At 42.9% G+C, this 17,216-nt stretch overlaps 1 protein-coding gene across 1 annotated transcript in view; it reads right to left on the bottom strand.

Moving 5' to 3' along the window:
- LOC118238506 (probable G-protein coupled receptor 158) overlaps nt 1–13,002 on the bottom strand; it is a 48,884-nt gene extending 35,882 nt beyond the window's left edge. The window contains exon 1 of the mRNA XM_035441710.1: nt 10,989–13,002. Coding sequence (XP_035297601.1) covers nt 10,989–11,890 — 902 coding nt within the window. The 5' untranslated portion in view covers nt 11,891–13,002. The remainder of the gene's footprint in view (nt 1–10,988) is intronic.
- Between the last annotated feature and the right edge of the window lie 4,214 nt (nt 13,003–17,216).

Below are 17,216 nucleotides of genomic sequence, written 5' to 3' on the forward strand. Positions count from 1 at the left end.
CTTTTAAGCTCAAAGAAAATTTTCCTTGGGCTTTTATTTGAGTCCATCTAAGTTAAATTCTTTTATTAATGAAACTAAGAGCCCCAAGAAGGAAGCCAAATTTCACTGATATCAAGCACGATAAACATGTCTACCTATACCTCTTTTTCTGACTCTACCTCCAAATTCAAGTTTCAAAGGCTCATGGTCTTGCTTCAGGGCTCTCTGCCTCGAATCAGCTGTTCTTCAAGCAGCCTCTGACCTCAGCATCTTAGATGTCACCTCAACAGTCAACCCAGTGACCAGATGGGCCAGCTGGAAGGCAGTCAGGGACCTGCATGACTTCGTCCCAGCCTTACCCTGCATCTGGACCCCTCCTCGTATCATCTTGTTCTGTGTCTAAAAGACGTGTTGTATCTTACAGGCTTGAGCCTGGGAGTAACAAATGTGCCAAAGTTTTAATAGTAATTATGGCTTTTTTAAACTCCTATTTTCTCTGCATTTCAAATTGTCTAATACCCACATTCACGTTCAAGAATAGAGAAAACAGAAACACCTTATGTCTTTGATTGTTGGTGTCCCTCCAAGTGTGACTGTCAGCAGGGAAATGATCCCTGTGAGGCGAAGAGTGAAATTCGGGTCAGTACCACTTTAGCACTGGGTCAAAAAATTCCAGAGTCTAACCTGTCAGTTCATTTTTCTTATGTGTTTAAATACAGTAAAAGTTTGGGGAAAAGTCTCCATATGACAGTTAAAGCTTCAGGGATGGCTACATCAAAACTCCCTTGCAAAGTGCATCTCTATAGCAAAGCACCTGTGACTTTTACAATAAAAATAAGTCCCTATTGCCTGAAACACAGTGCTCAGGATAAGGGGTAGGGAGGAAGGACTTGTTATAAGCATAAGAATGGATGCTCTTGGTGTGGGGGATTCAAAATACATGGGACCTTTTTCATAAGAATGGGTTCTATTTACTGAGAGACAAAGCTCAGGATGTGTGGGGACTCAAACGGAGGCTGGCTCCATCGATTAGCAAAAATCACCAGCTTGTTAGGTAATATCCACACCAGCCTTCCAGTAACCTTGAAAAGGCCTTCATGTACAACAATTCAGGGTTTTTCTACTGCTTTCTGTGAGCTGTGCCTTCTGTAAGATTTTATGTCTGTGCATCACTACTCCAACACTGTGTCCCTTCATGGAACAATTTCTGTGTACTTTACCATCATCCTGTGCCGTGTTATCCACTTACCTACATTTCAGTAACACCAGATTTCCTCATGTTCTCCAAGCACTTCTGCTTTGTCCTGTCTGAGGGCCTTTGCTGTTGATACTCTCCCTCTGGAACTGTATGTTCCAAGATTGGTTCCTTGTGTGAATGTTTTATTTTGTTTTTCTGAGAAAGGCTATTAGAAGCTTGTCTTTACAAATCAAACTTTCACCCAAACTGTAACCAAGTTAATAATGTGCTTTGAGATCATTTATAACTATGTACTCATTCTGCTTACATACTGTATACCCAGATTTAATGGACTTCTAGGAAAAACATTGTAATCAATCTCATTGTGTTTTGGACTTCCAATGTAATTCCTATCTACGAGCTCAGCTAGCTGAAGGCACAGCTTTGATTTTTGCCATGTTCCCTATTTTTTCCTTTGTGGCCCATCCATGTCTCTGACTCAAAACAATTCGAGATGAGAGAGAGAGAGAGAAAGAAGGGGCCGGAGGGAGACGTATTGACCAGATCTAAGACCATTCTCTGGAAGCAGCAAGGCATTGAAAGCATGATCTGTGACCCTCCCATATACACAAAATATGTTGTAAGCAATATATGAGCAGAGAGTGATATCTGATTGTGGCTTTATATGATGTCCTGAGTCAATAAGGCCAGAAAAATAATTCTCCCTTCTGAGTCTCCTGTAAAAGCTTAAGACAGAATTCTTCATCCCTGTTGTTACCATATTTGCTGTGCTGTTCATGTATAAAGAGAATGGCCTTTATTTAGGATTGCTTCTTAGATTGCATCCTTAGGTTAGCACAGAAGATATCAAAAGTCTGGATAAATCAAACCTACTCTTGGGCAAATAACACTAAGGTTTGTGTTCCTTGTCTTGCATAGCATCACAACCTCTCCTTCCCATCCTTCCTTTCTCAGTTAAACTCATCTCTTCAAAAATATTTTTCATAGCCCTTTTTTTCGGTAGATCCCACTCTACCTTCCAGACATTCTTAACCACATTCCCCTATTCGATTCCTTTGGATCAGGGAGCTAGCCGGTGGTACAATGTATAATGTGCCTGAGCCAATGTACAATGTATAATGTACCTGAATCTGTATCAGAGGAATATTTCCTCACGGCACTTGTTTTTATCAAGAGTTATTATTTTAATTTTGTTACTTTGTTAACTATGTACCCTCATGCCCCCAAAATATCAGTGAGATCAGGATTTTGTTTGCCATCATATATTCCCTACAGCTCTAGCAAGTGCATGAAATATTATCTAAAATATCTTAAAAATGAATAGTAATACAAACAGAAATTCCTAAATTAGATAGATGATGGATAGAAAGATCATTGACAATAGGTAGATGATACATACATACATACATACATACATACATACATACACATTCTTTGCAACAACAGGGATGTCCTACTATTAGACCCCCGAAAACCTCAAGTATCCAGGGTCTCAGGCCAGGTTCGCGGTCACCCCAATCACCAGGCGGATTCGAGAGCTTGCTGCAAACTGCACGAGGCTTTATTGTAATTTAACGAGCTAACCCTATGTTAGCTCGGGTCTTTCACTCACCCGCCATGGCGGACGGCTAGAAAAGACGGCTCCTAAGGTCTCCCCAAAGATCTTATAAGGCAGCGTAAGGGGAGTGTCTAGGGGTACGCACAGGCTTACGCACAGGCTCATGATTGGTGTGCTTCCAGGCTTGGAGGGCTTGCCCTGTGTTGATTGGTCAACTGGTTGTTATGGCCCATAGGCCCTCCCAGGGTGGTTGCTATGCTCTCTACGTCATTGTCGTGCGCTTGTCCGTAAAGCACACCCAGGGTCGTAAAGCATAGCGCCACCAGGTAACTCCTGATTGGCTCCCTGTCACGAGACAGGCATCTGACTTTCTAGTGTCTAGGTCAAGGTCATAGAAGCACATGTTCGACCATTATGGCTGCCAAAAGGGAAGCCGGTTCCTTCATTACCTCCTAAACCTTTTACATAAGGGAACTGAACCACAGAGGGATTGTATAACCTGCCCAAAGTCACACAGAAGTGAACTGAAAACTCATGGATTCAAACCTAGGTTTCTAATCCCCAACCCTTCCTCCTAGACACTATTCCATGTTGTGTCTCTGAAATATGCAAAGCATCTGTAGGAGGCACTGAATACAGAGGTACAAAGCATCCTCATGCATCTAGGATGCAGGCTGTCTGAGCAGTTCCCTTAGGAGACAAACAATTACAGGAGTATGTACATGGCAGTTCTGGAGGTCAAACTCAGGTCCTTGAACATATGAGGCAACAGCTCTACCACTGAGTGGCAGCTCTTGCCTGGACCATTTTCTAACTATTTTAAGATATTAATGTTCCTTTAATGAGATAAGCTCTGTGTTAGCCTAATAATAGCTCTAACTTCCTGAAATGAAGTTCTGAAATGAAAGCATGATCAACTTATCTCTGTAATGATGAAATCTCCAGGAACTCGATTCCTTCACTGCCTTCTAGGGAAGAATAATTAATTCAGTTTCATCCAAATATGAAATTTCTCAATCAAACAATACCCCAGCATGCTTCATGCTGATCATGTTTTTTGTCTGCTTATTCATCTCCAGTTGTTCATCTCCCTTGCCTTCTCTCCTCCCTCCCCCTCTGTGTCCCAGTTCTCTATTCACCCAAATACTCTTATACTATCTTTCAAATTACATTTTAGTGGGAAATGCTGAATATAAAACATATAAATAGAAAGTGATGCATATCAACCGAATCTACAGGAGTCTTTGAGACAGTCTGAGCCCTGGAGTTATATAAGTGTAAATTGATCCTTAATTGATCATCAAATTTTAATTCATGTTCTTCTATATTCTTTTATTTTAATTAATTAAAAAATTAGCCTAAAGAAATCTATGTATCTCTGCATGCACATATATAACTATGTACACATACATGCACACATGTGTTTATTTGCGTACACATATATGAAGAGTCCTTTTTTAAAAAGTATAGCCTCAGGATATCATAGGCTGTCTTACATTGTATTCATTCCTCTATCCCTGTGGCTTTCAAATAGGCACTTTGTCAACCTAGGGTGTCTGTCCATGTGTCTAAAAGGTAAAGATGGAAAGTACTGCTAAAGACTTAAAAATCAATGAAACAGGCCCTATAGCAAAGAATTAAATGGCCCAAAACTTCAATGGTGCCAGAACCAAGAAATCCTGATCTACACAGCAGGCTGAGGCATCAAATATTTGAAAAGCTAAACTCTTCATTCTATTCCAGGCAACTGAGAAGCAAAACTAAAGGGAAAATATTCATCTCTACAGGAATTATATTTTATTCCCAATGACCAAAACTCATTATGTTGCTAAGAAAGAAATTTTTATTTCCACATACATACACACACAACAAAAAAGTGAAAAACTTTAGAAAAATGAGATATTCCTGTTCCGTCCCACTTAGTCTCTTGGTGGTCATTTTTTTCCCTCAGAGTTTAGGGCATTTTCTCATGCTGTGAATGAAATATTTGGTCAGGTGGCATGGGAGAGATTTTTATCATACTTCCCTACCCTATTCTGAAAACTTCTGTAATTTCTGGTGCAGTATGTAACAGAGTTCATATATGTAAGAAAGAAAATGTGCTACATATTTTAGTGTAGCTTATCATTTTTGGTTTGTCACAATGTATGTATGTTCACAGGAGTGCAGTGCCCACAGAGATCAGAAGAGGGTGTTGGGTCCCCTAGAGCTAGAATTACCGGCCACTGTGTTGAGAACCAGACCCTATTCCTCTGCAAGAGCAGTATATGCACTGATGATGAGCCATCTCTCTAGGCCCTGGCTCATCATTTTAAACACATTAAGATGAAGACATATGGCACTCTAGTCTGCATACAGTGCAGAGGAAGATCTGCACTTCATGTTGCATACATACATAGTTTTCTACCAATGATGATAGAACTTAATCTTTTGAGAGAACTTGGAATATATTTTCCCTTTCACGGTATCATAGTTCATCAGAGGTAATACCTTTGATTCTTAGATGCAGTGGTTTTTTGCTGTGTACAAACAAAGGAAAATGAATATCAACTGAAAATGATAGTCCCCCCAATTGTAAAACTTATTTTGGTTTGAGAAACATTAAAAAGTGAGAATGAAACTTCTTAGAAATGATAAAATACATAGTTCTTTATTGACACATCTATTCTTCTCCCAAATAAGAGTCATGTATCATATTACTGTGTGTATGTCTTTCCATAATAATACAACATGTACATGAAGTATAAATGATGAAAACAAAAAGTTAAAGTTACGAAACTACAGTTTCTTTTAAGTTATGGGTACTCTGTGTTTTGATAATTAGAAAAGCATTAAAAATATACTGCTTTGCTTTAGTTATATTTTTAAGTTGGGGCAAATTATAACAGGTATTACTGTTACCATCTAGGCAATTGTAAACCTGGCCCTGCCCCTTGGAGACCTGGCAGAGGTAGAGTGGTCATCCCTCTATTCATGGCAAGCAGTACACTGACTGTACACAGGCGCAAAGGTCCCTTTAAGAGACAAGCTCCACCCACTCCTGCTTTCTTTCCACTGTTTCTCTGAAAGGGCAAGTCTCTGTCTCTCTCTTTCCCTTCCCTTTCCCACTCCTGTCCATTTCCCCAAATAAAGTTTACAATGAGTCAGAAATAACTTGCTTAGTTTATTTTGAAATGGGCTTTTCATTTAATGATAATGTATGTTGAGGGGGTAAGAAAAGAGAGAGACTACCCCTCTTAAACAAAAAAGATAGGTTAAATTTTCTAATATTGGTGTTACATTCTATATCAGCCAGTGTGTATTTTCCATAAACTCTACTCTAATAAATTAGAGACATCCTGTGATTACTTTGAGGCACTGTAATAGTCTAAGGCATAAATAAGCAACACCATCACCATCCCTGTACTAGACTTGGCATTTTTAGGAAATGAAGTGAGAAGGACTGTAAAAGACTTCTACCCTAAATCGTTAATCATCCTCCAAACTCAAAAATGTATTTCATGGAACAGTTATCCACATAAATTCTCCTGTAGATCAAGATTTTTTTTCCTATAGGAATAAACTCTAGTTAAATGAACAAGTGCCCCATCAAAGTAGAAATTGCACATAGAAAAGAATTGTTACTGAAAGCGAAAATGCAGATAAGGCTAAAAGACCAACAAAACAAGCTTTGCTGCTGCATGTGCCATTGCCCGGCTGAGGAAAAGCTCAATAACTATTGGCTTCAAACTCTCTGAAGCAGCCCCAGTATCAGTAAGCTTCCTGTTTGTACTTAACAGCCCCCAAGCTGTCAGAGGTTTCAGCATTCCAGTGTGCTGTATTCAGCTTGACTATCCCTTCCCACACCAAACAAGAACTGAAGAGAGAAAACAGGGCAGGCTTTGATGTTACTGACCAACTAAGCACAAAATCACATCAACAACATACCTCTTGGCATGGTGGGACATTAAAATATAGCCATAAACTGCAGTGTGTGTCACATTCAATCACACTGAAAAGGAGAGCCTTTAACCCTAGACACTGTCTAGGCCACAGAACCTTTCTGAAGTTAAAAATAACCCTTGGCTCCTGCAGAAGCTAAGGCTGTAAAAATCAGTGTCTGAAGGGGCCTAGCTCCCTCTCCAGAGCATAGGCAATTATAAGAGCATTCACTCTTGCATCCAAACTTCTGCATCCAGACACATTCTAGGAGATGGCAAGATTCTCTGGGACCACAAGAAATACTTCCCCTAAGTAGTTTACAGACAAATAGTGTGGTAAATTGAAACTAGAGCTCTGTAAAGAGTTGGTATAGAGCCCCAAAATGTGAAAACATTGCTAATTTTTGCAAAGTCTATGCTAGATAAAAGAAGACTTTAGGGTTAGAAAGATGTGGAACAACTTGATGCTGGGTTTCAATATATTTCAGAATTCTTTCAAGACCAGGAAACTCAAATCACACTTGGTCTTCTTTTGAAGTGGAGTTTTCCTTTCCATTAGTTTACACTCTTAACATTGTACACATTGATTGGATTTTTTATGTGCTTTATATGAGCAAATAACAATGGCATGGCAATATCACTTCTCCAAGTCCTGAATTTATTTATATTCCAAAGCTGCTTGTCCATTGTTTGGATGAGCTACTTAAGAACTACTATCACAGATGTATAGAGGTACATGAAGATCATCACGCCCATTTTACATTTTAATTATATAGAAATTAGTTCCCAGACAGGTGATATAGCCCAACTAAAGACAAAAGTGGAAACTGAGGTAAAGTGCTAACTTTAGTATAGCACTCTTCTCATTACACAGTACACTTTATTGCATGAATAGCCAACAAGAATAAAGGTATATCACTTATTCGTGGCAATATATTAACTCCAGCAAATACTGTCTTTTAAACAAACAAGAAGACATGTGAAATCAGCAATGGAAAATGAAGAGGTTGAGAACATTATATGTTAACTCAGAGACTGAACATGCATCATGGGTGGCTGGTAGAAATTAGATTTCGCCGGGCGTTGGTGGTGCACGCCTTTAATCCCAGCACTCGGGAGGCAGAGGCAGGCGGATCTCTGTGAGTTCGAGACCAGCCTGGTCTACAAGAGCTAGTTCCAGGACAGCCTCCAAAGCCACAGAGAAACCCTGTCTCGAACAACCAACAAAAAAAAAAAAAAGAAAGAAATTAGATTCCACCTCCTTAATGAGTAGCTCATAGCTTGAATAGGTTTCTCAAGATTTTGATACTGTACGTACTAGAGTTTCAAGAAGCAAATGCAGTCATTCTGACATAGCAGCAACCTATAGTAAGTGTTCAACAAACAACGGCCCCATCCGTTCTGAACTGCCACAGAAGAGCTGTGCCACTTCTGAGAAATATCCTTAGTTCTTTGTGTCTCAGTTTCCACAACTGAAAAAATAGGATAAAACCAAATTAGTCCTGAATTCCTTTCATCTCATCAAGAAGGTAAAAATTCCCTGGACAGGGGTGTACCTCAGTGGTAGAGTACTTTACATGAAAGTCCCTGGATTTAACATTCAATATAAAAGAACTACAAAAAAATATAAATCCCAAAGGAGCTCACTTGTATTTAGTATGCAATAATGATTTAAATATCTTGTACCAGTCCTGGGTACTGATCAGTTCTAGCCATTACCAGAAAGACGTTGATGCATGTATTTAGCAAAAGGGGTTCCCATTCTACTACAGCTTCAATGCACGGAGCTGCAGAAACATGCCTGAGATGTATCTAATGTGTGTTTCTAAACTGTGAAAGGAAGCCTATGGCCCAGTTCTATTGTTACTACAAACTGCATGCATGGCTTTTGGATAAGTCCCACCTTTTGTGCAGTTCCGTGTCCTTGGGAGACAGCAAGTAGAATCATCTGATCCATTGACTAGTTCTTCTAGTTCCTACAGAGAGCATCTCTTTACAACTTCAACACAGGTCTGAAGGGTGGGGTACTACACATATGGAGTAGATGGTGCTCACAGGAGCAGATTCTCCTCTTTGTGGATCTACTAAGCCAGACCAGCTTCTGTAGGCAGCCAGGCTCTGTACTTTAGCTGAAGAACACCACTGGTGACTATGAAAGCACTCAAAGAAACAAACTTTTACTGGACATAGTCAAGGAATGTGTAGTTCTCACAAGCTTAGACCCTTTTGCATCTTCAGCCTTTACCCTTGGCTGGCTGAAAGCACTGAGTACATTGAGACAACATACATTTTCTGATCATGAGAAAAGACTCTAGGGGCTGGTGGTGTGAGTCAGTAGAATAAACCTTGGCTAGCATGTGTTGTACCCCAGGTTGCATCCCCAACATGTGTGAGAGAGGGGGAAGAGATTTAAAAGGACAGACAGACAAAGAGAGACAGGCTGAGGAGGGGAAGAGAAAAAGAAAGGGGAAAAGAGAAACAGTTCCAAATGGTCTTCCTCCTGGCCCCACATCTGACCCCTGGAAATATTGCATTATCTACCTTGACTCTTCTATTTAATATCTGTACAATTAGCCATGAAATGTAACCCCTCTGTGTCTCAGATTCCTTTACTGAAAAGTAGAGAAAACAGTCACACACAATTCAGAAGACTGCTATGAAAAGTTGAGATGATCCTAGCAAGCAGTTAACACAGAGCCTAACATGAGGAAAAGGTGAGAGAGGGGGAGGGGGAAGGAAGAGGAGAAGGAGGGAAAGAAGAGAAGGAAAAGAGAGGTTGATCCTGAGACTCTCTGAAAAGGGTCATCTAAAGGCCATGGTTTGTTGGCTGTAGACAGCATCTGCTGAGCTCTCTTCTGGGAAAATGGTGTGGCAAGGATTCAAAGCTGGTCTGAGCTCTTACTAAGAGGATCCTGAGAGGAAATGAGATTATCCTAAAGTGGGAAAGTTGCTGCAGTTTAAGACCTTTTACAAAGCCATAAACACAATGGGGGGGGGGGGCGTCAGGTAGAATCAAAGAAGGGGAATTCTTCATTTATGCCCTTTCAAGTGTTGCTGGCCGTAGTGGCTACAGAATTTTGTGACTGTATGATTCTCTAGAGGCAGTCCATTTCAATTCTCTCACTTGGTAGATAAGTACCTGAGGTCCAAAGAGGTTAAACAGCACATCTGAGGCAGTTCTACAGTAAATGGCAATGCCAAGACAAGTTTCTGGCGCTCACTGATTGCCCATGCCTTACTTGTCCTGGTGTATTTTAAAATGTCAAAATCCTGTCCCTGCTTTTTGCAAAAGTAAATAAAATAACACACACACACACACACACACACACACACACACACACACACAGAGTCTCAATTTTTTCTAAGTCTCCAAAAGGTTAAATAAACAATGAATAAAAGTAACTCCAATCCCCTTCTCTTTCCAGGGATTCCCATCAGAGGCCTTGTGAAATCCTGTCCACCTGTAAGTTTCTCCAAGACCGTCTCTGGATTTTCACCTCTCTCCTTTCTGTTCCTTCCTTATATCCATTCCTAAAAGGCTGCTTCTCCAAGTTCCTCACCATGAGGTTGAGGGACAACAGTGCTAATTTGCAAATGCTAGCTTTCCTCCAATGTCACAGGGAGAGAGATGCTGAAGTTTCTTTCCAGTTTTCAGTTTGGGTGGAACTGATTCCTCCCTCCCTGACTCTAGTGGAGAACCTTCAAATGTGCCTAACAGAGAACAGGAGGAGGAAGACACCAGGAAAGGAAAGCTGATGACTAGGAGAGGGGAGAAGCCAATAGGAGCGCTCTGACCAAACTGCCAAGTCTGGATCCTGGAGACGGCTCTGCTGCGGGAGTGACTCAGTGCTGACTGGCCAGAACTGCCCAGGGGATGGCACAGGTTTAATTACACGCTCTGGTAGCTGACTAACAGCAGGCTTGCGCTCCAGACTACACTCACAGGAAGTGGACAGAGGCTACCCCGAAGTGGCAGATCCAAGGAATTCTCACTCCCTGCATCTTGATTTACTTTTTTCTTCCTCTCATCTGATATTCTCCACTCTGCCTAATGGGCGCATCCCAAGCTCCCCAAGAGTTCAGGACACCATCCTTGTGCTATGGGAGGATTGAGACCAAGTGTTGCCTTTCCTGTACACCAGGGGAAAGCTTTCCATGAGTGCCTGAAGCATACAGACCCGAGCACTCCCCAACCCTCCCCACATGAACCCTCCTGGGCATCCTTCAGCCCGAGGCTCTGTTCCAAGGCTGGAGACTTAAGTGTGCTTTCCCAGAGTGTCCACCTGCAAAACCAAAGGAAGACTCTACTTGTGCCCTTTCCCCCTCTTCCTACCTGAATTCCGGGACCAGGTTAGGCTGAAGCCCATAGAAGGCAGCAGAGAGAGTGACCAGCCATCCTGGCTTGTAACTCCCGTTCTCGCACTCCAGATAAGGTGGAGACCACTTGACGTGGCTCTTGTCTCCGCTGAGCCCATCCCTTCGCCGCCAGCTGTGACCCAGGCCCCGTGGCCCCTGATTGGAGCCACGGCGGTGCAAGTGGGGCCTCCACTTTCGCCGAAGCCCATGGAACCACTCAGTCTCCAGAGTGGCATTGGCCAGGTGATGAGCGGAGGAGGACAGGTCCTGGAGCAGGATGCGACTCTCCTCGCGGGTGGCCTGGAGGAAGACCTGCGGGGCAGGCGTGGACAGCGACTCAGTGCTAAAGGTGATGGCTGCCCGGGAGATACTGGGCTCACCCTCCAGGAGACTCCGCACCAGAGCCTGGTACCACTGCAGGTCATCCTGCACAGTCTGCTCCCGAGACTTATTGCTCTGCAGCATCATGTTGAGGAAGTTGGTGGCGTGTGTCAGAGTGTCCAGCGCCCCGTGCAAGGCGGGATGGGAGCTGCCTAGGGCCGGTGACTTCCCCGGCAGGCCCGCCAACTCGTAGCGGCCTGAGCAGTTGGCTCGCTTCAGCTGGTGGAAGTCCCCGGTGTAGAGGTAAGAGGCCACGTCTGTGGGCACCTCCTCGGCTAGTTTCTGTGCCAAGATGGTGCCGTCGGTGGAGCGGCTCCAGGGAGTTGAGGGGTCCGGGGCAGAGGCTCGCACCAACTGCTGGCCATGCTGCTTCCCCCTCAGGGTCTTCTCTCGAGGGGAATCCAGCCGTCCCGGAGGGTCGAGGCTGGCGCCAACCGCTCCCAATCCCAGATGAGCGAGCAGGAGGCAGAGGAGTAAAGAGTAAGCCATGGCTCCCATCTGTCTAGCACAGAAGAGAGGAGGTAACCCGGAGGAGTCACTTTGTAAATTTTGGTCCTTATCACCAGTAAGACTTTCACTGGGGTGGGAGAGGGAGGGGGGGTCTTCCTCCTTCTCCAGGTGGCGCTCAGTCCAGATGGACTTTAAAATAAGAATGTTTCGAAATTGGCCCAGCTGGCTCAGCTGCCAGAACAGACCAAATCACCTGTGGCAATGCTGGCTGCGCCCGATCCACAATGGGTCGGGTCGGGATTACGCACCTCACAGCCTTGAGCCAAACAGGTTACATCCCCAGCAGCTATAGTTAGCCTGCTTACGTCTTTCTGTTCTGCCGCTTCCACCGCCGCTCTCATTGAGGTGTGTTCAAGAGCTGCTGCTGCTGTTGCTGATGCTGATGCTGCCACCACGGCCGCGGAAGACGCTGCTCCATCATCTCACCCTTGGCAGGTCGTTCCCGCCTCCGGGTTCTGGCCCCTCCTGGACCCCTTCTCCCCGATATGGAAGGGCGCACACAGACCCACTCTGTGAGCGCAGCGGCGAGTCCCAAGGAGCCAGGGTTTTCTTTGAAGACGTTCGTGTCTCTGGAGTCCAAACAGCCAGCCAGCTGGTTAACTGGAGCCTTTAGATTTGGCCACAAACCACACCGCTGCCTCTCCCTGCTCTCAGCTGAAACCAGTTTAAAGAGACAGCTTGGCCGCAACCAAACCCTTGTAGGGCGGCTTCAAGTCATCTTGTGCCCTGTTTGGTCGGTGCCTCTGTCAATCAGCTGACTGCCATTTGTTGGCTGGGGCGGGAGCTGTCCAGTGCTGAACCCGAGGCGCACTGAGGAGGCGGAGGAGGAGGCGGCGGCGCGGGTGCTTTCACCCACTCGTGTTCCCTGATGACTCGGAAACCTGCAGGGGTGGCGAGGAGTGGGCGGGAAGGAGGGGAGAAGCGGCGCTTTTGGTGGCTGAGAGCGAAGGAAACTTGGACGTACTGAGAAGGAGGAGGCTGTTGGCATCTTGCTTGCTTAGTTAAATCAGCCCTTTCTTTTGCCTGGAAAAGAGGGAGAAGGGAGTAGTTTTCATTTCTGACTGAAACTAGGGGGTGGGGTGGGACGGAACGTAGGATGGAAACGTGTCCTTCTCAGCATCTGCTCATTTTTTAGGCAAATTATCAAATTCCCTTCCTTGTCGGTTAAAGAAATGATTAAACCTGGCTTGCCAAGGATGGTCTTAGCTGTGAGAGAGTAATGGAGACATCTACTGGCTGAGCTTCAAGGAAAAATAAATGTCATAGTTAAGGAACCTCTTCTTCGAGGCCAGAATGGAAGGGAACCTGTGAAAATTAAGATGTGTAGAGAAGGGCCATGACCAAGAAGTGCATATTGTAGACTACAGGAGAATGAGGACTAAAAAGAGTGAATCTGTGCTGTGTGGGATACAAAGTCACTGCCAGTGAGTTACTGGAATTGATGAGTAACAATTCAGACTTCAGAGAAGGGCTGAATAGGTGTGCCAGCTCCTTAAATAATTGGGAGGGCCCCTGAGCCACCTGACTGTATTACTTGAAGCTTCCTATGGCATTTGAGAGTGTCTCCTACACTCTGACAGTAGACAAATAGTTCAGAGACCTATTTTACTGTTTGCATCTGCACTTTCAAATTCCTCAACACACACAGAGAAAATCCCAGATTCATTTTAGTCCGTCCCCAAGTCACAAAAAATGTCACTCATAGCAATCCAAGATAGTGGAGGATCGTATGATGCTCAGGAGCATATTGAAGAGGGACAGAGAAGTCAATTAGCACAATAAGAAGCAGGCATCAACAGGAGGGACCAAACTAGCTTTTTAGGACAATCTTGTCCCCCAAAACCCTACCCACTTTCACTATGCAGCATTAATCATTAGTAAAGAGTAAAGTCCTCCATAAACCAATCGCCTTCTACTAGGTCCCTCCTCTTAACATCTTACAATATCAATACCTTCACACTGCAGACAATGATTCCAATAAAGGAACCTTCAGAGCACCATCCACATCAAGTAATAGCAACAGTTAAGTACTGGATGTGACAGGCAAAGAGCCAAAAATCTACTCCACCACAATCATGGTGGTACTTTGAACAACTAAGCTGCCACAGAGTAGGCTCTCACTATATGCTTGGCAATTAATGAATGAACAAGAGGATGATGAAGCTAATTATTCCTTTCTCATGAGGAGTGCTCTGCTCAGTGATCTAGGGATTGAAGGCTTTTGGAATAGGATTTAGCCACCAGTTTTCTCAACTGGTGTACATGGTTCCCAAGCGAGCTTTTGTAGCTATGAAAAGAATAGGTTTTCAACTTGTATTTATTTATTCGGAACTTCTGTGTTCATATCTGTCCTAGTTAGGTGTACTATTGCTATGATGAAACACTATGACTGAAAGCAAGTTTGGGAGGAAACGGTTTATTTGGCTTATACTTCCACTTCATAATCCATCATCAAAGGTAGTCAGGACAGGAACTCAAACAGGGCAGGAATGTGAAGGCCATAGAAGAGTGATGCTTACTGGATTGTTTTCTGTGGCTTGCTCAGCCTGCTTTCCTATGGAATCCAGAACCATCAGCTCAGGAGTGCCCCTACCCACAATGATCTGGGCCCTCCCCCATCAATCACTAATTAAGAATATGCTCTATAGGTTTTCCTATGGCCCAATCTTATGGAAGTATTTTCTCATTTGAAGCTCCCTCGTCTCCAATGACTCCAGCCTGTGTCAAATAAACATAAAACTAACCAGCATAGTATCTGATTTTTGCTTAAATTTTGCTTTGCAACATATGCTCCTATGTTAAGTAGAAGTAATTCCAGTTTAATAGTCTGTTACAATGCATGTGGCAATAATTACAGATGGAGTTTTCTGTTGAATTTATCATGGTATTCTCTGTTTTTGCATCTATTCAACTAAGGACTAAAGTGTAATATCCTCATTGAGTGTTTTAGAAAACCTGTAAACCTTGTTTAAAATTCTTTAAATTTCTCTTGTATATAACTTAAAAGGAAGCTTTTAAAATTAGTTTCTCCATTATACAATTAATTCAATGGCCCAGAATAATAAAAACTCTGGTCCTGTCATTGTTTTAAAGAAATGTGTGTGGGAGTGAGGAGATAGCTCTGCAGTTAGGAGCACTGGGTGCTCTTTCTAAAGACCCAGGTTCATTTCCCAACACCTACATGGTGGCTCACAACCATCTGTAACTCCAGTTCTAGGGAGTCTGGTACCCTCTTCTGACCTCTGCAACATCAGGCATGTACATGATGCACATACATGCATGCAGACAAAACACTTATACACATAAAAAATTAAAAACAAAATTTATAAATAATAATAACACAATTTAGCTATGTGTGAAGGTACATGCCTGTAAATTGGCCTAACTTGTGTGACATCAAGCAGGAGTATCACATGTTTCAGACCAGCCTGTGCTTATCTCAAAAACCCAATGGCTGGGGATGTAGGTGAGTGGTTGAGTCCTTGCCTCACATCCCCAAGGCTCTCAATTTGATACCAGCATTGCAAGAAAACAAAGAGAAAATGTAAAATTATTGTCAATAGTATATTTGTTTTAGCCCACTATATCGAAATTATGACTTTTATCATTTCAATAAATAAACAATATAAAATTACTAGCAATCTAACATTTTCAGTAAGTATTTTAATATCATGTGTATTTTATATTCATTGAATGTGTCATTTCACACTAGCCTCAATAAGTCACCTATCACTAGAAACTATTATAAAGCATGGATCTAGAAAACAGTACGATGTGGTTCAGAATGCTGTAGAAAGATCAAGGTCCCAGCAAGATAAGACCACCCAGGTTCACATGGCCTGGAATTGGTCCATTCAATAACCCTGTGCTTTAGTATCCATTAACAGAGTAAATAATCCCCCCCAAAGGTTTCATTAGTAACCAAGATTTAAAAATAAACAAATAAACACTCAAAGAAGAAGACAAAACCCCTACCAACTCACACAAAAGGTACAAAAGGAGTTTACTTCAGTAAATGTTTAGTGAACCTCTACTAACTACCAAGCCTGGTACTGAATTAAAACAGGTGCAACATCTGCTTTCCTGGCCGTCATGCTCAAGTGGGTGCAAAGAGGCAAACAAACAAGGCAATTATATACTGTAATGAGGACCGTGAAGTAATGCACGCTGTGAAGTGATAAAGAGCGGAGTTATGGAGACAGGTAGCTTCTTATATGAAAAGATAAACAGAAATAAGGAGCAAGAGGAGGTGAAAATTGAGCTGACACCTAAAGAATAAGGAAGGACTTACTATATATATAAGTGCAGTAGTAAACTAAGTACAAGAGAAGGAAAACCTTACCTCTCTAGAAAGTAGGGTTTGAAGGTACTATGGCTACAAATATTCTCTCCTAACAAGGTTGAAGGATAGAGGGAAAGCCCTGCAATTGGCTAAAGTGCATGTGTTAATACAAAAACTCTCAACCATAGAGACAAAAGGAAAATCATTTTACAAGATAATTAAGACAATAAATGAGTGTGGTATGAATGTCTCCCTCCCCAGTTACATGAATATAATTTGTAGGTGGAGATTTGTAGGTAAATATCTCTGTGCATACCTCAAAAATAGTAATTAAGTTGTCTAAATGCACATTAATACTGTGTAGGAGTTTGACTGTTATTGAACAATGGATACCAAACTTAGAGCTACAGTGTGAAAAGGTCCAAGACATTTTCATCACAACCTGAAAAGCCAATCGAATAGAGAACAAGTTTTCATTCATGAGACAGCAATATGTAATGGAGTTACAAGTCATTCATGGTCAATTCATGATTCATCAATAGTTTTAAAATGTCAGGTTCTCCAGCAGGTAGAGCTGAGGGAGAACCGGTCCCGCTGGTCACTCCCTTTGGGCTGAGTGGGAGGGTGAGTGTTGATGTCCCAGACCTCCTCCTAGTCACAAGAAACACACTGAGTCGGGAGAGTTGAAGCAGGATCTTGCTTTATTCTAACAGGCAGGAACTTATATAGGGCTGAGGTAGGGTATGGGAATCTTAGGATGGGGAGAGGTCATGTGAGGAGTAAGGGCCAATAATATTCCACCAAGCTGGCAGGTAGCTAGGCAGGGGGCAATCTTACATCAGGCCTTGCTGAGTCACTCCCATGTGGGAGTAACAAGCCAAAGACAGGTAGCCAAACTCTAGCCAGGCTCAGGAGGTTACACTGGGCCTCATGTCTGAGCCTTTTTAGGCCCAACATTAAAAGGAAGAAAGACCTAAAGGTTAAGAGCCCTTGCTACTCTTCCAGAGGACCAGAGTTTGGTTCCCAGCACCC

The sequence above is a fragment of the Cricetulus griseus genome, chromosome 3 (assembly GCF_003668045.3).
Source record: "Cricetulus griseus strain 17A/GY chromosome 3, alternate assembly CriGri-PICRH-1.0, whole genome shotgun sequence".
Classification (NCBI taxonomy): Eukaryota; Metazoa; Chordata; class Mammalia; order Rodentia; family Cricetidae; genus Cricetulus; species Cricetulus griseus.